The sequence below is a fragment of the Pristis pectinata genome, chromosome 13 (assembly GCF_009764475.1).
Source record: "Pristis pectinata isolate sPriPec2 chromosome 13, sPriPec2.1.pri, whole genome shotgun sequence".
Lineage (NCBI taxonomy): Eukaryota > Metazoa > Chordata > Chondrichthyes > Rhinopristiformes > Pristidae > Pristis > Pristis pectinata.
This window is the reverse complement of record NC_067417.1, coordinates 171,423-194,707: the sequence shown is the minus strand read 5'-3', so window position 1 is coordinate 194,707 and position 23,285 is coordinate 171,423. Positions and strand designations below refer to the sequence as shown.

At 41.8% G+C, this 23,285-nt stretch overlaps 1 protein-coding gene across 1 annotated transcript in view; it reads left to right on the top strand.

The window, feature by feature from the left end:
- LOC127577425 (vacuolar protein sorting-associated protein 4A) overlaps nucleotides 1-23,285 on the top strand; it is a 59,549-nt gene that overhangs the window by 23,236 nt on the left and 13,028 nt on the right. Inside the window, exons 5-6 of the mRNA XM_052028630.1 lie at nucleotides 13,840-13,959; nucleotides 21,630-21,786. Of these exons, the coding sequence (XP_051884590.1) occupies nucleotides 13,840-13,959; nucleotides 21,630-21,786 (277 nt within the window). The remainder of the gene's footprint in view (nucleotides 1-13,839; nucleotides 13,960-21,629; nucleotides 21,787-23,285) is intronic.

Sequence of the window (23,285 nt, the reverse complement as noted above, 5' to 3'; positions counted from 1 at the left end):
TCTCTATCGATGGATGAGAAACAATAACTGTGTTTGCCACTGAAATCCATGTATGGAAGTTGGAAGTAATCCGGTGGAGTTCACTTTGTTGCTGACCTGTAGAAGGAAACAGGTATTTGTGTGTGGACGACCACGGTTCGGATGCTTTTCGGGGTGAGGGAGTCACTACCGAGTAAACACTGAAGTGTCGTTTGGGTTCCATCGTGGAACATTTGGATTTCGTATGTACTCTCTCTATGTTTTTCTACATCTACATCTTATCTTCAGACAACGGTGGTTGTTGAAGAAGCCCTTGCTCATGTTTCACCTTATGGCTTGCGGAACTGAACTTTAAGAACCATTCAGGAACTGGGAGTTTTGGACTTTGCCACACACACACACGAAGAGTTTAGTTTTGGGGTTAACGTTCGAGGTTTAACATTTTTGAATTCTAACATACTAACATTTTTACTTTTATTTTACGTATTATCATAAGTAGTGATTAATAAAATAGTTTTTAACACTGAATCATGCTCAGTGTGTTTCTTTTGTTGCTGGTTTGTGACACCTGCCTACAGGAAAGAGAGTGCGGGAGTCTATTCGTGGCGCTCGATGGACTAAGTCACAACTTGGCTTTGCTCCAGTCACTTTTTAATCTTCTATTTACCACTCTTTAATAAGTCTTTTACAATACTGGCGCAAGTTTAATTTCGATTTTTAACTGTTGAAATGAGCACCAGATCTAAAGCTTCAGCTAATGGTAAAGGTAATGGAGACCAACCTACTTTGGAAGCTATTTCTAATCTGGATAAAAAGTTCGACTGGAGCTTTGCCAAGTTGAAGTCCATTTTAAAGGACTTTGAAGACAGACAAAATACACTTATCCAGGAAAACGTCAAACAAAAGCAATTAATTGCTGAACTGAACTGAGCTGGTAAAGAGAGAGAGGCCAAACTCCACTCACTTGAAAAAGCCTTAATTATGACCAAGCAAAACCTGGAAAAGCAACGACAGGGGATCATCGACCTGGACGGATGCAGCAGGAGAAGAAATTTAAGAGTCATCGGTTTTCCAGAGAACACCGAGGCTGGTAACCCTATGGATTTTTTTTTCTAAACTCCTGGTCGATGTGTTTGGTTCCAAAATGTTTCCTGTTCAACCTATTCTTGATAGAGCTCATCGAGCAATAAGATCCAAACCTGCCCGGACCAAAAACCTCGGCCAGTAATGTTGAGATTTCATTACGTCAACATCAAGGAACTCTTGACTTGTACTGCTCGTGGACGTGGAATGATTCAATTTAAACTATGGAAGTTTCGAATAGTTGAAGTTATGAAAGAAAGGCTGACCTACAAACCAATTATGGCTCTTCGCTATCAAAGCAATTATCATCCTGCATTATTATTCCCAGCAAGGTTGAGAATTACACCACCTGATAAATCTTGCAAATGGTTTAAATCCGTCCAAGAGGCCGAAGAATTTCTTATGAACTAGCTTTTAACTTTAGAGGCTAAGAAATGTGGAAGAAACAGTGTTTTTCCTTTGATTTACTACCTACTTGCTTTATTATGCAATTAATTTTTAGATTTAAACCTTTTTCTTTTTTTAAATATTTTTTGTTTTGTTTTAATAATAATTAAGAATTTAACAAAATGACTGATCGTTTGCTTTTTTTTCGAAATAACTATAAAACCTTATTTTTTAAATGTCGACTGTTAACGCCCTTTGGCTCTGTTTCGATCTCACAACTATTGTTGTTTGATAACTTTGCTTTGACTCTGTCAACAGCCTGTTTAGACTCACCGAGGGTGGTTTATATATTTTTTTCAACTTGGACTTCTGCCACCAATAGAACTGGGGTTAGTTCAATTAGAGATTAGCTTTCTGACTGCCTTTTGGCCAGTTTTCGGGCTGTTGGGGGAGGGGGGTGGGGCTGTTTTTCGTTTTTTTTCTGGACTGTTGAACTACAAATATGTCTAAATTGCCGTCATATCCGCTTCTTCTTTGAACTTTTTTTTACTTCTTCCTGATAGTGGGACTCTTGTCTAGCAAGATTAACCCTTTACATACCGTGTGTTTTTTTAATCTGTTAAAACGGATAAGACTATTAATTTTATTTCATGGAATATTAACAGCTTAAACAATCTGGTCAAGCACAAGAAGATCTTTAAAGTTTTTCACGGATTAATTGCTCAGATCATTTTTGCTCAGGAGACTCATATCAGGAAGAAAGATAATCAACGTTTTGTTTTAGATTTTGGAGGGGTCAACAGTTTCATTCAAATTCACAAGCAAAGGTGAAAGGAGTCTCTATTTTTATAGACTCAATTTCGTTTGTCCATCATGAAACAATATCAGACCCAAATGGTAGATTTTTATTAATTACCGGTTTACTTCATAATAAAAAAAGTTGTTATGGTTAATGTTTATGCACCCAATGTAGATCACCCTGAATTTTTTAAACATGTTTGCATTATTTCCTAATTTAAATGAATACACTTTGATTATGGGTGGAGATTTCAACTGCTGTTTAAACCCTTCAATGGATAGATCTGTGTCAAATCCTGCACTTCCAAACAAATCCACTGCCTTTATTAACTCCTTCTTAGTTGAATCCAGAATCTTAGATGTTTGGAGATTTCTACACCCATATGATAAAGAATTTTCATTCTTTTCTCATGTCTACCATAATTACTCGAGGATTGGTTATTTTTTTATTGATGCTAGACTAGCTCCACTTATTATGGACCGTAAGTATGATGCAGTTGCTGTTTCTGATCATGCACCATTGAAATTATCAATTAAATTAGCAGATGTATCCTTCAATGTCAGACAATGGCGATTTAACCCTTCTCTATTACAAGACTTAGATTTCGTCCAGTTTATTAAAGAACAGATTTCATTTTTCTTTTTAACTAATTTTACTGAAGAACTCCCCAGTGGGATAATATGGGATACTTTTAAAGCATATATCCGTGGTCAAATTATTTCATATTCCACTGGATTGAAAAAATGAACTAATAATGAAATACGTATATTAGCTGATAAGATTAAAGAAATCGATAAAAAATACTCTGATACTCCTAATCTGGAGCTCTATAAAAAGGGAACAGAACTCCAATTACAACATAGTTTATTATTAACATCTTCAATTGAAAATCTATTACTTAAAACCAAAAGTCAATTTTATATACATGGTGACAAATCTGGTAAATTATTGGCCAATCAGTTGAAAGCTACTTTATCTAAACGTCAGATTAATAAAATTCGTAAACCAGGTGGTACCTACCCGACAGATCATGTTCAAATTAATAAATCCTTTCAAGAATGTTATGCTTCTTTATACCAATCAGAATCCCCTGAGGATTCTACATCAATACATGAATCTTTAAGAGATTTGATGATTCCCCAGTTATCTTTAAATGAACGTTCTGCATTAGACGCACCCATTTCGGAGGATGAAATAAAGGAAGTAATATTTTCAATGAACTCGGGTAAAGCACCCGGCCTTGACGGATATACAGCTGAATTTTTAAAATCCTTTTCTGATATTCTTGTTCCCTGGTTAGCAAAAATTTTAAAGATGCCCTATCAGTGGGTAAACTACCACAATCCTTCTATGAAGCAACTATTTCTTTAATTCTTAAAATGGATAAAGACCCCACTGATTGTGCATCTTATGGACCTATTTCTTTATTAAATGTAGATTCAAAAATATTTTCCAGTATATTGGCCTTTAGATTGGAAAAGGTTCTTCCACAAATTATCTCTGAAGACCAGACAGGATTTATTCAGAATTGTTATTTACATTTTAATATTAGGAGATAATGAATATATATACCACTTCATCCCAAATTCCAGAATGTGTTGTTACATTAGATGCTGAAAAGGCGTTTGACAGAGTCGAATGGGAATATCTATATATTACACTTCAAAAATTTAATTTTAGCCCTAAATTTATATCTGTGATTATACTGATTTATTATACACCTATGGCTTCAATACTTCCTAATAATCAAAGATCCCCTTTGTTTAGGCTTTTTCAAGGTACTAGACAAGGTTGCCCGTTAAGCCCTTTATTATTTGATATTGCTTTGGAACCCTTGACTATTGCACTCCGGGATTCTTCAAATATATGTGGCATTACTCGCAGACAGATGATTCATAAGATATCTCTTTATGCAGATGACCTGTTACTTTATATTTCTAATCCAGAGGAATCTATCCCCGCAGTACTATCACTACTAGATCAGTTTAGTGTTTTTTCTGGCTATAGATTAAATCTTAATAAGAGTGAACATTTTCCATTAAATGTGCAAACCCCAATTTATAGGCAATTACATTTTAAATTAGTAACTGACTACTTTATGTATTTAGGTGTTAAAATTACCAAGAAACATAAGGACTTATTTAAAGTTAATTTATTGCCTCTAATTGACCATGTTAAACAATTATTTACTAAATGGTCCCCACTGTCTTTATCATTGGTAGGCCAAATTAATGCGGTTAAGATGAATATTTTACCAAAATTTTTATATTTATTTCAAGCGATTCCAACTTTCGTCCCGAAATCTTTTTTTTTGACACTATTGATTCTAAAATTCTTTCATATATTTGGCAGAATAAAAACCCAAGGTTAAGTAAGAAATATTTACAAAAACTAAAAAAGGATGGTGGTATGGCCCTGCCTAACTTTATATTATTGGGCAATTGATATCAGTTATTTAATTTTTTGGATACAAGATTTAGATGTAATTCAGTGTCCCAAATGGGTACACCTTGAGCATCAATTTCAACCATCCAAAGTTGACTCAGCTTTTTCTATATGGAAAAGGAAGGGAATAGTATGTTTTCATGATTTATTCATTGATAACTGTTTTTCATCTTTTGAACAACTGTTTAACAAATACAATTTGTCTAGATCACACTTCTTTCAATATTTGCAGATTAAAAATTTTTTAAAAGCTACTATACCCTCTTTCCCGACACCATACAAAACTGAAATTACGGAAAAAATTTTAGGTCTTAATCCTTATCAGAAGGGCTTGATAGCAACAATCTATGATTTAATTATGAAAATATGTCCAGAATCACAGGACAAAATTAAGAATGAATGGGAAAGTGAATTCCAAACATCTTTACCTACAGAGTCATGGAAGAAAATTCTTCATTTAGTCAATACATCTTCAATGTGTGCCAGACACTCGTTGATACAGTTTAAGGTAGTTCACAGGACCCATATGTCAAAAGATAAGCTAGCCCATTTTTATCACCTTATAAATCCTATATGTGACAGATGTAAATCGAATGTGGCTTCTCTGACACGTTTTGGTCCTGTCCTCTTTTGGAAAAATATTGGAAAGACATTGTTAACATTATCTCAACTGTATTGAATATTGATTTATAACCTCACCCTATCACTGCAATTTTTGGATTACCAAGGATAGAGTCTGGCCATCTATCTGCTTCCGCTAACCGTATGATTGCCTTTGTTACATTAATGGCCAAATGATCCATTTTGCTTAAGTGGAAGGATCCAATACCCCCTACTACTTTTCAATGGTTCTCTCAAACTATATCATGTTTAAACTTGGAAAAAATTAGGAGTGGTACTGTTGATCCTTCGCTTAAATCTGAAGATATTTGGAGTCCATTTATTCAATATTTTCACATGATATAGATCCGTCTTCAATAACTTTCCAATTTAGAGGAATGGAGTTGACAACATAATATTGCTCTGTTTCTATTGAGAAATCTCAGTCCAGTCTTTTTTTTTCTTTTTTTTTCTTTTTTTTCTTTTGAAATTTTTCTTTTTAGTTTGGTTTGATGTATTGTTTATAATTTTTTATTATTGATTTGGGGATTTTTTTTCTTTTCTTTTATATACACAATAAATCTTTTTCTTTCCTTTCTTTTATATTATATTCATTTACTACAGATTTTTTTTATATTTTATCCTTTATGATTATCTATGCCATGATTGTTCTCCTGATCTCATTGCATTACATGTACAAACATCGATGTTATATATTAATCTTTATTAATTTGGAAACTAATAAAAAGATAGTGCAGAGAAAATTTACATGGATGTTGCCAGGACTTGAGGACCTAAGTTGTAGGGGAAGGTTGAATAGGTTAGGACTTTATGTCCTGGAGCGCAGGAGAATGAGGGGAGATCTCATCGAGGTATACAAAATTATGAGGGGTATAGATAGGGTGAATGCATGCAGGCTTTTTTCCCTAAGGTTGGGAAGACTAGAACAAGAGGACATAGGTTTAGAGTGAAAAATAAAAGGGGAATCTGAGGGGGATCTTCTTCACTCAAAGGGTGGTGCGAGTGTGGAACGAGCTGCCAGCGGAAATGGTAGATGCGGATTCAATTGTAACATTTAAGAGAGGTTTGGATAGGTACGTGGATGGGAGGGGTTTGGAGGGATATGTTGTGGGTGCAGGTAGATGGGACTAGGCAGATAAGGTCAGCATGGATTAGATGGGCCAGAGGGCCTGTTTCTGTGCTGTCGTACTCTGACTCTATAACTCTCTCTACCTGACTGACTATATTCCCTAAAACAAGGTCCAGTAATGTTTCTTCCCTTGTTAGTCTATATACATACTGTGTCAAAAAGCTTCCTGGACATCTCAAAAATTCCACCCACTCTGAGCTTTTTTCACTAGTGCATTCCCCATGAATATTTGGAAAATTGAAATCTCCCGGTTCTATAATCCTATTTTATCACATCTCTACTATTTCCCAACATGTCCCACAGGGGTCAGTGCTGGCCAGCAACTGTTCTCGTTATACATTAACAATTTGGAAGAGGGGACTGAGTGTAGCATATCTAAATTTGCTGATGACACTAAACTGAATGGAAAAGCAAATTGTGTAGAGGATGTGGAGAGTCTGCAGAGAGACATGAGTGAGTGGGCAAGGGGCTGGCAGATGGAGTATAATGTTGGTAAATGTGAGGTCATCCACTTTGGAAGGAAAAATAGAAAATCAGATTATTATTTAAATGGTGAAAGATTGCAACATGCTGTTTTGCGGAGGGACTTGGGAGTGCTTGTGCATGATTCAAAAAAGGTTGGTTTGTAGGTGCAAACAGATTATCAAGAAGGCAAATGGGATGCTGGCCTTCATTGCTAGAGGGATTAAATTTAGGAGCAGGGAGGTCATGCTGCAACTGTACAGGGTACTGGTGAGGCCACAGCTGGAGTACTGGATACGTTTCTGGTCTCCTTACTTGAGTAAAAATTACTGGCTTTGGAGGCAGGTTGATTCTAGAGTTGAGGGGGTTAGCTGATGAGGAGAGAGTGAGTCGCCTGAGACTATACTCTCTGGAATTCAGAAGAATGAGGGAGGATCTCATAGAAACAGATAAAATTATGAAAGGAATAGATAAGATGGAGGCAGGAAGGTTGTTTCCACTGGTAGGAGTGACTAGAACTAGCAGACATAGCCTAAAAATTTGGGGGAATAGATTTAGGACAGAGTTGAGGAGAAACTACATTTCCCAGACAGTGATGAATCTGTGGAGTTCTCTGCCCAAGGAAGCAGTAGAGGCTGCCTCATTAAATATATCTAAACACCACAGTTGGATAGATTTTTGCATAGTAGGGGAATTAAGGGTTACAGAGAAAAGGCAGGTAGGTGGATCTGAGTCCATGGCCCGATCAGCCATGATCTTATTGAATGGCAGAGCAGGCTTAATGGGCCAAATGGCCGACTGCTGTTCCTATTTCTTATGTTCTTATATCTGTTCCTCTGCTTCCTGTTGACTATTAGGTAGTCTGTTACACACTCCCAGCAAAATGACACCACCCTTTTTGTTCCTAATCTGTACCTATATGGCCTTGTTTGAGGAGCCTTCAGAATATCCTCCCTCAGTACTGAAGTAATGCATTCCTGTTGGGGAGGGTTTAAACTAGTTTGGCAGGGGGATGGGAACCCAAGTGATAGGTTAGAGGCTGGAGCATTTGGTGTACAAGTAGATGCAGCGTACAGAAAGACTGAGAGCAAGGATAGGGAGTTGAAAGGGCAAAATTGCAGTCAGTTGGATGGGCTGAAGTGTGTCCACTTTAATGTGAGAAGTGTCAGGAACAAGGCTGATGAACTTAGAGCATGGGTAAATACGTGGAACTATGACATTGTGGCCATGACAGAGACTTGGCTGTCACAAAGGCAGGAATGGCTGCTGGATACTTCAGGGTTTAGATGTTTCAAAAGGAACAGGGACAGAGGTAAAAGGTGGGGGAGTGGCTTTACTGATCAAGGACGGTGTCACAGCTGTAGAAAGGGAGGATGTCCTGGAGGGATCGTCCACCAAGTCAGTGTGGGTGGAAGTCAGAAACATGAAGGGAGCGATCACTTAATTGGGAGTATTCTACAGACCCCCCCAATAGCAGCAGAGACACCGAGGAGCAGATTGGGAGGCAGATTTTGGAAAGGTGTAAAAATAACAGGGTTGTTGTCATGGGTGATTTCAACATCCCTAAAATTGATTGGCACCTCCTTAGTATAAAGGGGATAGATGGGGCAGAGTTTGTTAATTGTGTCCAGGAAGGATTCCTGACACAGTATGTGGATAGGCTGACTGGAGGAGAGGCCGTACCGGACCTGGTACTAGGCAATGAGCCTTATCAGGTTGCAGATATCGTGGTGGGAGAACATTCTGGAGACAGTGACCATAACTCCTTGACCTTTACCATAGCCTTGGAGAGGGATAGGAGCAGACAATGTGGGAAAGTATTAAATTGGGTGAGAGGAAATTATAATGCTATTAGGCAGGAACTTAGGAGTGTAAATTTGGAACAGATGTTCTTGGGGAAGTGCACAGCGGAAGTGTGGAGGTTGCTTAAGGGAGTACTTGCATGGGGTTCTGGATAGGTTTGTGCCATTGAGGCAGGGTAAGGATGGTAGAGTGAAGGAACTGTGGTTGACAAGAGACATGGAATATCTTGTCAAGAGGAAGAAAGAAACTTAATTAGGCTTTAGAAAGCAAGGATCAGACAGGGATAGTTACAAGGTAGCCAGGAGGGAGCTTAAAAATGGACCTCGGAGAGCTAGAGGGGGGCATGAGAAGGAAAACCCCAAGGTGTTCTATACATATGTGAAGAATAAGAGGATGACTAGAGTGAGGGTAGGATCGATCAGGGATTAAAGAGAAAACATGCCCGGAGTCTGAAGAGTTAGGGGAGGTCCTTAATGAATACTTTGCTTCAGTATTCACCAGTGAGAGAGACCTTGAAGTTTGTGAGGATGGCATACAACAGGCTGAATTGCTAGAGCATGTCGACGTGAGGCAAAAGGATGTGCTGAAACTTTTGAAAAGCATTAGGATAGATAAGTCACCGGGGCCAGACGGGATATATCCAAGGTTATTATGGGAAGGAGGGAAGAGATTGCTGCACCTTTGGCGATGATCTCACTGGCCACAGGAGTAGTGCCAGATGATTGAAGGGTGGCAAATGTTGTTCCTTTGTTCAAGAAGGGGAGTAGAAATAACCCTGGGAATTACAGGCCACTGAGTCTTACTTCAGCGGTGGGCAAATTACCGGAGAAGATTCTTAGAGACAGGATTTATGGGCATTTGGAGAAGCATAAGCTGATTAGGGACAGTCAGCATGGCTTTGTGAGGGGCAGGTGGTGCCTTATGAGCCTAATTGAATTCTTTGAGGATGTGACAAAGCACATTGATAAAGGTAGAGCACTGGATGTGGTGTACGTGGATTTTAGTAAGGCATTTGATAAGGTTCCTCATGGAAGGCTTATTCAGAAAGTCAGGAGGCATGGGATCGAGGGACATTTGGCTGTGTGGATTCAGAATTGGCTCAGCCATAGAAGACAGAAGGTGGTGGTAGATAGAGCATATTCTGCCTGGAGGTCAGTGACCAGTGGTCTTCCGCTGGGATCTGTTCTGGGACCCCTGCTGATTTTTTATAAATGACTTGGATGAGGATGTGAAGGGTGGGTTAGTAAGTTTGCTGATGATACAAAGATTGGTGATGTTGTGGACAGTGTAGAAAGTTGCTGTAGATTACAACAGGATATTGATAGAATGCAGAGCTGGGCTGAGAAGTGGCAGATGGAGTTCAACCCGGATAAGTGTGAAGTGATGCACTTTGGGAGATCGAATTTGAAGGCAGAATACAAGGTTAATGGCAGGACTCTTACCAGTATGGAGGAACAGAGGGATCTTGCGGTCCACATCCATAGATCCCTCAAGATTGCCACGCAAGTCGATAGGGTTATTAAGAAGGTGTATGGAGTGTTAGCCTTCATTAGTCGGGGTATTGAGTTAAAGAGCTCGAGTTGATGTTGTAGTTCTATAGAACTCTGGTCAGACCACACTTGGAGTATTGTGTTCAGTTCTGATCGCCTCATTATAGGAAGGATGTGGAAGCTTTAGAAAGGGTGCAGAGGAGATTTACCAGGATGTTGCCTGGATTGGAGAGCATGTCTTATGAGGATAGGTTGAGTGAGCTAGGGCTTTACTCTTTGGAGAGAAGGAGGATGAGAGGTGACTTGATAGAGGTGTACAAGATGATAAGAGGCATAGATCGAGTGGACAGTCAGAGACATTTTCCCAGTGTGACAATGGCTAACATGAAGGGACATAATTTTAAGGTGATTGGAGGAAGGTATAAGGGGGATGTCAGGGGTAAGTTTTTTACACAGAGAGTGGTGGGTGCGTGGAATGCACTGCCTGCAGAGGTTGTGGGGGCAGATACATTAGGGACATTTAAGAGACTCTTAGATAGACACATGAATGATAGAGAAATGGGGCTATGTGGGAGTGAAGGGTTAGATAGATCTTGGAGCGGGATAAAATGTCAGCACAACATTTTGGGTGAAGTGCCTGTACTGTGGTCTAATGTTCTAAGAGAGGAAAGAAACTCTTTAATCTGCAGGGATGATGGGGTGAGGGGTGTCTCTGATGGGGTAAAACCAAGGTTACTGTGGTGGTAAACTGTAAAGAAGGTTATCTGGTCAGTGAGTGAATGGGAGCAGTTAGGGAGCAAGAATATAGACAAAAGAATGTAATGTAAGAGTTGCAAAATGCAGAGCAGTAAGCCGTGCCCAACAAGTCAGGATGAGAATGTCCTCCACATCCAGGGGGGAGAAAAGAAAAACATGGGTGGGAGGTGGTGGTGTGGGGTTAAAACCAAGCTTCGCCAATGTCACAAATGGGTGAAATATAGACAGAGAAATCCAGAGACCTGAAGTTGTAGAATTCAATATTGTCTCCAGACAGGATTCCTCAAGGTCACAGTTCAGAGTAGGATGTCACTTTAATTCTCCATCCCACTTGATATCCCACCTGCAACATCTTTGTCTTTTCTCTCACTGTATCTATTTTCTATTGAAGCCTTGATACACACCAAAATGCCACACAACTGAACCATCAGCAGGGATCGCGATATTACATATGGTCCTCTCCCAATCATTAGAAAGTGAACAGCTGGGGCTCCAGCATCAACTCCTGGTCATAGCCTCCCAATCTGAAATCTCATTCTTTATTTTCTGTCCATTAACAAGTGCTCAATCCACAGCAGTACGTTGCCTCCAATCCTAGTATTGCTCTAACTTACCAAGTGACCTTAGTGTGGCACCTTTTGAAGGCTTTATGAAAGTTCAAAAGCACCACTTCCCAGGATTCCCTTAACTATTCTTGGTGGTTCTGACCTCCTAAAACCATTTGTCGAGCATGATTTCTCTTTCAGAAATCCACATACAGTACACTCTCAGCCATCTGACATCTATGGGGAAATGAGGGGTGCAGTTGCATGAAAATTGCTCAAAAAAACAGTACAGCACAGGAACAGGCCCCTCAGCTCACCATGTCTGTGTTGACCATGATACCAAATTCAACTAAACCTCGTCTGCCTGTACATGATCCATATAGCTCCATTACCTGCATATTCATGTGTCTATCTAAAAGCCCGTTAAACGCCACTGTCATATCTGCTTCCACTGCTATTGGCAGCCTTTTCCAGGCACCCACCACTCTGTGTAAATAAAAGTTGCCCCACATTTCCCCCCCTCACCTTAAATACATGTCCTCTAGAACTTGACATTTTCTACCCTGGGAAAAAGATTCTGAAAGATTATAAAATTGCCTCTCTCAATTTTATAAACTCCTAACAGTCTTCCCTCAACTTCTGCTGCTCCAGAGAAAACAACCCGAGTTTGTCCAATTTCTCCTCGTAGCTCATGCACTCTAATTCAGGTAGCATCATGGTTAACTTCTTCTGCTCCTTTTCTAAAACCTCCACATCCTTCCTGAAACAGGGTGACCAGTACTGCACACAATACGCCAACTGCAGCCTAACCGAAGTTTTATTAAGTGCCAAATCGTCAAAGAGAATGTTCCTGTTAATCAGCCTACAACTTCAGTTTCCTTATGTACAAACATAAATAAACTAAAACTGTGTTTTTGCATTTATTTTGCATAACGCTTAGAGTTATAGAGTTGTACAGTAGGGAGAAAAGGCCCTTCAGCCCATACGTGCCCATACCAGCCAAGATGTATATTCAAGCTTATCCCATTTTCCAGCACTTGGCCCACATCCCTCTAAACTCTTGTCATCCATACACCTGTCCACATACTACTTAAATGTATCAAATGTATCTGCCTCAACCACTTCCTCGGGAAGCTGGTTCCATATATCTACCACCCGCTGTGTTTTAAAAAAAAGTTGTGCCTCAGGCCTTTCACTTCTAACCTTAAAACTATGTCATCTAGTTTTCGATTCCCAACCCTGGAAAAAAAGGCCATTCACCCTGTCTATGACTCTCATGATTTTATATACCTCAGTATCCTGGGACTGAATCTGTTAAGCCCTGGGGACTTATCCACCTTAATGTTTTTCAAGATGCCTAACACCACCTCCTCCTTAATATTGACATGCCCTACAATATCAACATGCCTCTCCCTAATATCATCCATGTCCTCGTGAGTACCAATTTTTGCTGGCTGCATGAGAATTCCAGATGAATAAATACTAGATAAATGACAGTATATGGTTAATATACCTAAAGATATTACATTCTAAGTGCCCTGTAACCACTTGCTTAAAAATTGATTCTGGTATTTTCCCTGCTTCTGAAGTTAGGTTTACTGATCAGTGGTTCCCTTTCCTCTCTCCCTCTTCTTAAAAAGTTGGGTTACAACGCAAAAAGTCCAAGTCAAAGTTGAGTTTATTGTCATATGCACAAGTACATATATGCACAGGTATAATGAAAAACTTATTTGCAGCAGCATCACAGGCACATAACATTATATAAGCAGCATTCACAAGAAAAACATAAATTAAACATAAGTTGAACACAAAAACCAGTGGGAACCAGACTAAAATCTATGGGATTTTGAAAGCTGAAATGGTGCACTATCTCCATAGCCATCTTTTTCAAAAACGTGGGATGCTGGTCATCAGGTTCTGGGGATGTATCAGCTTTCAGCTGACTTAGTTTCTCTGGTTAATTTAGAGTCTTAGAGTCATGCAGCATGGAAACAGGCCATTCGGCCCACCCATCCAAAATCATCCCATTGTTCAGCACTTGGCCATAGCCCTCAAGGCCTAAGTGATTCAAGTGTTTATCTGGGTATACCTCTTAAATACTGTTTGCTGCTCTTCTTCCACCACTCTCAGTGCCAGTGCCTTCCAGATATTCGCCACTCTCTGGGTGAAAAGGGTCACCTCGGATCCCCTCACCTCCTCTTATCCCTTTCCCTAAATCTCTAACCTGTCAATTTCTTTCAGCTCTTTAGACCTGTTGTTCTGTACTGTTTCTGGGAGATCTATGGCATTGACTTCCCCGAAGCATTAATTTGATTAATTTATTTTCTTGTTCTATCACAGGTGCTATTGTGATGGAGAAGCCCAATGTGCGATGGAATGATGTGGCAGGGTTGGAAGTGGCGAAAGAGGCATTGAAGGAAGCAGTGATATTGCCCATCAAATTCCCTCACCTCTTCACTGGTAATGGCTTTGTAGCTAATGTTGGTTCTTATCAGGCATAATTTTCCCAGCTCAGCTTTTGTCCCATGTTCTAGTGTTTATACCTTTCCCGTCGTCTTCCTGGGAAACAGAAATACAAATGGAAAATGCTGAAATATTTAGCAAGTTGGGTTGCATCTGTGGAGAGAATCAGAGTTAATGTTTCAGAGCAAAGAATTTTCATTGGAACAGGATAAAAAGGAAAGTTGGTCGGATGGAGGGAGGAGAGAACATAAGGAAGGATCTGTCATAGGCTGAAGGACAGTAGAGATTAAATAATAAAAGGGATGATAATGCAAAGTAACAAAAGTCAACAGATAAAAATGCAGAAGGGTTATCTGACGTTACCGTAAAATTAGGAAGGAATAATGAATATTTAGAGTAAAAATACTGGACTGCTGTCAAGTCTGGAAGGTTGTAGTGTGGCTAGTTGGAAATACAAAGTATTTTTCATCAAGCTGCTGTTGAACTACATTGGAAGAATGTAGGAGCCCAGTGAAATAGAGAATGAAAACAACAGGCAGACTGAACAGAGGCTTCCTACAAATTAGCCACATAATATGGTTTTTAATAGAATCCTATATCACAGAATCATAGAACAGTACAGTACAAAACAGATCCTTTGGCCCACAATGTTGTGCAGACCTTTGAAACCGCTCCTAAAACAATCTAACCCCTTCCCCCCACATATCCCTCTATTTTAAATTCCTCCATATGCTTCTCCAGCAATCTCTTGAACTTGACCAATGTACCCGCCTCCACCACCGCCCCAGGCAGCGCATTCCATGCCCCAACCACTCTCTGGGTAAAAAGCCTTCCCCTGATATCTCCCTTGAACTTCCCACCCATTACTTTAAAGCCATGCCCTCTTTTATTGAGCATTGGTGCCCTGGGAACGAGGCGCTGGCTGTCCACTCTATCTATTCCTCTTAATATTTTGTACACCTCTATAATGTCTCTTCTCATCCTCCTTCTCTCCAAAGAGTAAAGCCCTAGCTCCCTTAGTCTCTCCTCATAATGCATCCTCTCTAAACGAGGCAGCATCCTGGTAAATCTCCTCTGCACCCTTTCCAACGCTTCCACATCCTTCCTATGATGAGGTGACCAGAATTGGACACAGTACTCCAAGTGTGGTCAAACCAGAGTTTTGTAGAGCTGCATCATTACCTTGCGGCTCTTAAACTCAATCCCACGATTTATGAAAGCTAACATCCCATAAGCTTTCTTAACTACCCTATCCACCTGTGAGGCAACTTTCAGTGATCTGTGGATATGAACCCCCAGATCCCTCTGCTCCTCCACACTGCCCAGAATCCTGCCATTGACTTTGGAGGGTGGCGAATGTTGTCCCCTTGTTCAAAAAAGGTAGTAGGAATAGTCCACGGAATTACAGACCAGTGAGCCTTACATCTGTGGTGGGTAAGCTGTTAGAAAGGATTCTAAGGGATAGGATCTATGAACACCTGGAGAATCATGGACTGATTAGGGACAGCCAGCATGGCTTTGTGAAGGGAAGATCTTGCCTCACAAGCCTGATAGAGTTCTTTGAGGAGGTGACGAGGAAGATTGATGAGGGTAGTGCAGTGGATGTGGTCTATATGGATTTTAGTAAGGCGTTTGATAAGGTTTCTCATGGTAGGCTTCTTCAGAATGTCAGAGGCCAAGGGATGCAGGGAAGCTTGGCTGTGTGGATTAGGAATTGGCTTGCCTGTAGAAAGCAGAGGGTTGTGGTGGAAGGAGTGCCCTCGGATTGGAGGGCAGTGACTAGTGGTGTCCCGCAGGGATCAGTTCTGGGACCTCTACTTTTTGTGATACTTATAGATGACTTAGATGAGGGGGTGGAAGGCTGGGTTAGTAAGTTTGCGGACGGCACTAAGATCGGCGGTGTTGTGGATAGTGTGGAGGGCTGTCGGAGCTTACAGAGGGATATTGATAGGATGCAGAGCTGGGCTGACAAGTGGCAGATGGCGTTCAATCCGGAGAAGTGTGAGGTGGTACACTTTGGAAGGACAAACTCCAAGGCAGAGTACAAGGTAAATGGCAAGGTACTTGGCAGTGTAGAGGAGCAGAGGGATCTGGGGGTTCATATTCACAGTTCACTGAAAGTTGCCTCACAGGTGGATAGAGCAGTTAAGAAGGCCTATGGGATGTTGGCTTTCATAAATCGCGGGATTGAGTTTAAGAGCCGCGAGGTGATGATGCAGCTTTACAAAACTCTAGTTAGACCACACTTAGAGTACTGTGTTCAGTTTTGGTCGCCGCATTATAGGAAGGATGTGGAGGCGTTGGAGAGGGTGCAGAGGAGATTTACCAGGATGCTGCCTAGATTAGAGCATATGGAATATGAGGAGAGGCTTAAGGTGCTAGGGCTTTATTCACTGGAAGGGAGGAGGATGAGAGGAGACATGATAGAGGAATATAAAATATTGAGAGGAATAGATAGAGTAGACAGCCAGTGCCTCCTTCTCAGGGCACCAATGCTCAAGACGAGAGGGCATGGCTTTAAGTTTATGGGTGGGAGATTCAGGGGAGATGTCAGGGGGAGGTATTTCACCCAGAGAGTGGTTGGTGCATGGAATGCACTGCCTGGGGTGGTGGTGGAGGCAGATACATTGAACAGGTTCAAGAGTTTGTTGGATAGGCATATGGAGGAATGTGAGATAGAGGGATTTGCGGGAGGAAAGGGTTAGATAGTGTGAGGGTGGTTTGATGGACGGCACAACATGGTGGGCCGAAGGGCCTGTTTTGTGCTGTTTGGTTCTATGGTTCTTTGTGTCGTCTGCAAACTTGCCAACCCACCCTTCTACCCCCTCATCCAAGTCATTAATAAATACTACGAAAAGCAGAGGTCCCAGAACTGATCATTGTGGGACACCGCTAGTCACAGCCCTCTAATCTGAATGCACTCCCTCCACCACAACCCTCTGCTTTCTATAGGTAAGCCAATTCTGAATCCACTCGGCCAAGCCTCCCTGAATCCCATGCCCTCTGACCTTCTGAAGAAGCCTACCATGTGGAACCTTGTCAAACACCTTACTAAACCATACCATAGAACCATACAGCACAAAACAGGCCCTTCGGTCCACCATGTTGTGCCATCCATCAAACCACCCTCACACTACCTAACCCCTTCCTCCCGCATATCCCCCCATCCCACACTCCTCCATATGCCTATCCAACAAGCTCTTGAACCTGTTCAATGTATCTGCCTCCACCACCACCCCAGGCAGTGCATTCCATGCACCAACCACTCTCTGGGTGAAAAACCTCCCCCTGACATCTCCCCTGAACCTCCCACCCATAACCTTAAAGCCATGACCTCTCGTCTTGAGCATTGGTGCCCTGGGAAGGAGGTGCTGGCTGTCTACTCTATCTATTCCTCTCAGTATTTTATTGGTGCCCTGGGAAGGAGGCGCTGGCTGTCTACTCTATCTATTCCTCTCAGTATTTTATATACCTCTATCATGTCTCTTCTCATCCACCTCCTTTCCAGTGAATAAAGCCTTAGCACCTTAAGCCTCTCCTCATATTCAGGCAGCATCCTGGTAAATCTCCTCTGCACCCTCTCCAACGCCTCCACATCCTTCCTATAATGAGGTGACCAGAACTGAACACAGTACTCTAAGTGTGGCCTAACTAGAGTTTTGTAAAGCTGCATCATCACCTCGCGGCTCTTAAACTCAATCCCGCGACTTATGAAAGCCAACATCCCATTGGCCTTCTTAACTGCTCTTTCCATCTGTGAGGCAACTTTCAATGAAGTGTGAATATGAACCCCCAGATCCCTCTGCTCCTCCACACTGCCAAGTACCTTGCCATTTTCCCAGTACTCTGCCCTGGAGTTTGTCCTTCCAAAGTGTACCACCTCACACTTCTCCGGATTGAACTCCATCTGCCACTTGTCAGCCCAGCTCTGCATCCTATCAATATCCCTCTGTAAGCTCCGACAGCCCTCCACACTATCCACAACACTGCCTATCTTAGTGTCGTCCGCAAACTTACTAACCCAGCCCTCCACTCCCTCATCTAAGTCATCTATAAATATCACAAAAAGTAGAGGTCCTAGAACCGATCCCTGCGGGACACCACTAGTCACTGCCTTCCAATCTGAGGGCACTCCTTCCACCACAACCCTCTGCTTTCTACATGCTACATGCAAGCCAATTCCTAATCCACACAGCCAAGCTTCCTTGGATCCCTTGGCCTCTGACCTTCTGAAGAAGCCTACCATGAGGAACCTTATCAAATGCCTTACCCGTGGACAACTAGGACTCAAAGATCCTAGCCAACGGTTCAGCAATCTCCTCCCTCACCTTGCGGTGCAGCCTGGGGAATATTACGTCGGGCCCCGGGGACTTATCTGTCCTAATATTTTCTAACAGCTCCAATACATCCTCTCTCTGGATATCTACATGCTCTAGAACATCAACCTTACCAACACTGCTCTCAGCGTCATCAAGGCCCCTCTCCTTGGTGAATACTGAAGAGAGGTATTCATTGAGAATCTCACCCACTTCTACAGCTTCCAGGCACATCTTCCCACCTTTGTCTCTAGTCAGTCCTACCTTTACTCTCGTCATCCTTCTGCTCTTCACATAAGTGAAAAAAGCCTTGGGATTTTCCTTAATCCTACTCGCCAAAGCCTTTTCATGCCCCCTTCTCACTCTCCTCAGCCCCTTCTTAAGTTCCTTTCTTGCTACCCTATATTCCTCATGAGCCGTATCTGATCCTTGCTGCCTACACTTTATGTATGCTGCCTTCTTCCTCCTAACTAGTTGTTCCACCTCTCTTGTCAATGATTCCTTCACCCTGCCATTCTTTCTCTGCCTCACCGGGACAAATTTATCCCTAACATCCTGCAAGAGATCCCTGAACATCGACCACATCTCCATAGTACATTTCCCTTCAAAAATGTCATCCCAATTTACTCTCGCAAGTTCTGGCCTTATAGCTTCACAATTTGCCCTTCCCCAATTAAATATCTTCCTGTCCTCTCTGCTCCTATCCTTGTCCATGACAATGCTAAAGGTTAGGGAGCAGTGGTCACTGTCTCCCAAATGCTCACCCACCGAGAGATCTGTCACCTGACCCGGTTCATTACCTAATACTAGATCTAATATGGCATTCCCTCTAGTTGGCCTGTCAACATACTGTGACAGGAATCCGTCCTGGACACACTTAATACACTCTGCCCTGTCTAAACCCTTGGTACTAAGCAGGTGCCAATCAATATTTGGGAAGTTGATGTCTCCCATGATAACAACCCTGTTATTCTTGCACCTTTCCAAAATCTGGTTCCCAATCTGCTCCTCAGTATCCCTGCTGCTACCTGGGGGCCTATGGAATACTCCCAGTAGAGGAACTGCTCCTTTCTTGTTCCTAGCTTCCACCCATACTGACCCTAGAGGATCCTCCTACATGATCCACCCTTTCTGCAGCTGTAATAGTATCCCTGACCAGTAACGCTGCCCCTCCTCCTCTTCTCCCCCCTTCCCTATCCCTTTTAAAACACTGAAATCCAGGAATATTCAATATCCATTCCTGCCCTGGTGACAGCCAAGTCTCTGCAAGAGCCACAATATCATAGTCCCATGTACTTATCCAAGCTCTCAGCTCATCACCCTTATTCCTGATACTTCTTGCATTTAAGTAAATGCACTTTAGCCTATCCACCTTTCTACTTTTATACCCCGTACTCTGCTTCTCCTTCCTCAGAGCCTCTCTACATGTTAGATCTGACTTTTCCCTATCCACTTCTTCCTCTGACCTACCCCTCTGGTTCCAGGACTTGAGGAACTGAGAGGTTGGACAGGTTAGGAGTTTATTCCGTGAAGCGTAGGAGACTGAGGGGAGATGTTATAGAGGTGTATAAAATCATGAGGGGCATAGAAAGGGTGAATGCACTCAGTCTTTTTCCCAGAGTTGGGGAATCAAGAACTAGAGGACACAGATATAAGTGGAGAGTGGAGAGATTTATTAGGATCTTGAGGGGCAACTTTTTAACATGAAGAGTGGTATCTATGTGGTATAGGCTGCCAGAAGAGGTAGTTGAAGCAGGTGCATTAACAATTTTTACAAGGCATTTGGACAGGAACATGGATTGGAAAGGTTAAAAATGATATGGGCCAAGCACTGACGAATGGGACAGGCTTGGATAGGGTATCTTGGTGGGCATGGACCAGCTAAAGTCAAAGTTGAGTTTATTGTCATATTCAGTTGGGCTGAAAGGCCTTTTTCTGTGTTGTATAACTGTGTGATTCTATGACACACTGTGGGAAGGTTGCATCAGAGGGTACGCATGAGGTTTAAGAGAGTACTGGAAGGGCTGGAGAAGTATCATGCTAAGAGTCTGTCAAGTTTGGATTTTTTGAACAAAAGAGACTAAGGGGAGTCATTGAGTAATACAACATGGAAACAGGCTGACCAAAATCTCATCGAAGCCAGTCCCATTTGTCCATGTTTGACCCATATCCCTTTAAAGGTTTCCTATCCATGTACCTGTCCATGTGTCTTTTGTATGCTCTAATGGTCGCCACCTCATCCACTTCCTCTGGCAGCTCATTCCATATACCCACCACCCTCTGGATGAAAAAGTTGCTCCTCAGGTTCCTATTAAGGTCTGAGGTGTGCAAAATCAAGAGGCTGAGTCATGTTGAACAGATCAGACCTATTTTCCTCAATATCGGTCAAGAACTGTGAAGCATAAATTTAAACTAATTGGTGGAAAGATTATAGTGGTGATATGAAAAGATTTCTACGAAAGAGTAATGGATGTTAGGAACATGCTGCCTGAAAGAGTGGTGAAGACAGGAATTCTCAGATTTACCTGGATAAGCACTGAAAGAAATGTAAAGTACAAGGTTACTGACCAAAGGCTGGAAAGGAATCCCATATGTTAGTGAGGACATGCCTGGAATATTGTGTGCAGTTCTGGTCACCTTATCATAGGATGTGATTAAGCTAGAGAGGGTGCAGAAAAGATTCACAAAGATGTTGCTGAGACTGGAGGGCTTGAGTTATAAGGAGAGACAGGATCGGCTGGGACTGTTTTCCCAGGAGTGAAGGAGGCTGAGGGGTGACCTCGTAGAGGTTTATAAAATCATGAGGGGATAAGGTGGATGGTCACAATCTTTTCCCAGGGTAGGGGACTCCTAAACTAAAGGGCATGGGTTAAAAGTGAGAAGGGAAAGATTTAAAGGGGACCTGAGAGACAAGTTTTCCACATGGAGGGTGGTGGGATATGGAACGAGCTGCCAGAGGAAGGTAGAGGCAGGTACAATTACATTTAAAAGACATTTGTAAAGATACATAGATAGGAAAAGTTCAGAGGGATATGGGCCAAACACAGGCAAGTGCAACCAGTTTGGGAAGACATTTTGGTTGGCATGGACAAGTTGCTCTGAAGACCCTGTTTCTATGCTGAATAACTGTAAGACTATAAATAGCTCCATTTTGGCAGGCATGGATGTGATAGGCCAAATAGCTGTCTTCTGTGCCATAAATGATTCCGTGATTGAAATGAAATTTAGCCTGGTTCATGGGTGTTGATGTAACCAAATTGATTGCAACCAGTGTTTCTAGTTCCTTTCTTAAGCCTAGTAGTCTGTGGTTGGGGTGCTCTGATTGGTGCTGTGGTCTGTTCATGTCCGTAGGTAAAAGAACACCTTGGCGTGGGATCTTGCTGTTCGGCCCTCCAGGTACAGGAAAATCCTACCTGGCCAAAGCTGTAGCAACAGAGGCTAATAACTCCACATTCTTCTCTGTGTCTTCATCTGACCTCATGTCCAAATGGTTAGGAGAAAGTGAAAAGTAAGTGAAATCTCTGATGTCTACACTACATGAGCTTCCATCTAAGGACCAGTTCCACCTTTTGGCAGAGTTCTAGCATGCAGGAAATGCCATGTCCACAACTACCATTATACATTGTTCGAAGAGGCAGGTGTTTAGCAAATGTACAGGACTTAAGAAATAAATGTTTGATATACATTTGAATCCAATCCCAGGTTCACTTGCAATCTGTTTAATCAGAGAACACAAAGAAACGTGCTCCACAAGGTGTTTATTTGCATCAAGGCCACCCAATCTAAAATCAGCTTTCTTTGAACATTGAGAGAATTGAAGACTTGTTTTATAACTCAAACTTACAGTTAAAAGGAAGTCGTTGAGGAATCATTCTGGTGAGTTTGAAGATTAGAATGATGACATTAGAAATAGTGGATCAGGTTCCACATTTGGTCTCAGTTTAAAGGAGATGAGCCAGTGTTGGATGAAACAGTGAGACATAGCGGTTGTTGGACCTTGTGTAGGAACTAATACTGAATCGTTCTTGCGAGATTAATCCAGAATGTTTTTCAGGAAAATGGGGTCAGAAAATATAAATGAAATTCTTTGGGAAATGAATTTGGATGAAGTGTCAGGAAAATTTCTTTAGTTAATGGATAATCTAGCAAACAAAATAAGTTATTGAAACGAGTTGTCTGTTTCTCGTTTCCCTCCAGTATTTTATGTTGCATCTCCCTGTGATCTCTAGAAGAGCAACACATCATCAGCAAAAACAACTGCCACTTATACTAAACCTTTAACACAAGCTGTTCACACAAGATGTTTATCAAACAAATTTGACGACACAGTGGTATTAGGATAGATGACCTGTAACTTGTCGAAGAAGTGGGTTTTAAGCAACGTCCTAGAGGAGAGGGAGATAGGGATTTCGAGGGTTTAAGAAGGGAATTCCAGAGCTTGGGACTTTGACTGCAAAGGTGAAAAGTCAGGTTGCCAGTGGTGAGCCTGGGGAAATTGGGATGCTGAAGAAGTCAGAACCAGAGGAGTGCGGTGATCTCTGCAACTGGGAAAAGAACCAAACACATATTGTGTGTTCATTGCTCATCTCTGCTTTCCCCACAAGGCCCAGTTCATCCTCTTCACGATCCTGGAGGATGCCTAAATACTCCACACCATCTCTCCCAAGTGTTCACAAATACTTCTGCACCTTTTCTTGATGAGCTGATGAAAAATTTGAACTTCCTTTTCAAATGCATACATGGAGTCTACAAAGTATGCTTAGCATATGAGAGGCACAGGAATGATGGCTTACTCCTGGACAACTCCCTCACCTTTCAGAGATCTCTTTTAAATCCCCTTTTCCTTAAAAGATGCTCTGGGGGATTCATAGAATGATAGAGCCATACAAAACAGAAACAGGCCCTTCATCCCAGGTTGTCTGTGCTAGAGCTAGACAGCTAGAGAGAGAGACCTTGACGTTTGTGAGGATGGCATACGACAGACTGATATGCCAGGGCACATTGACG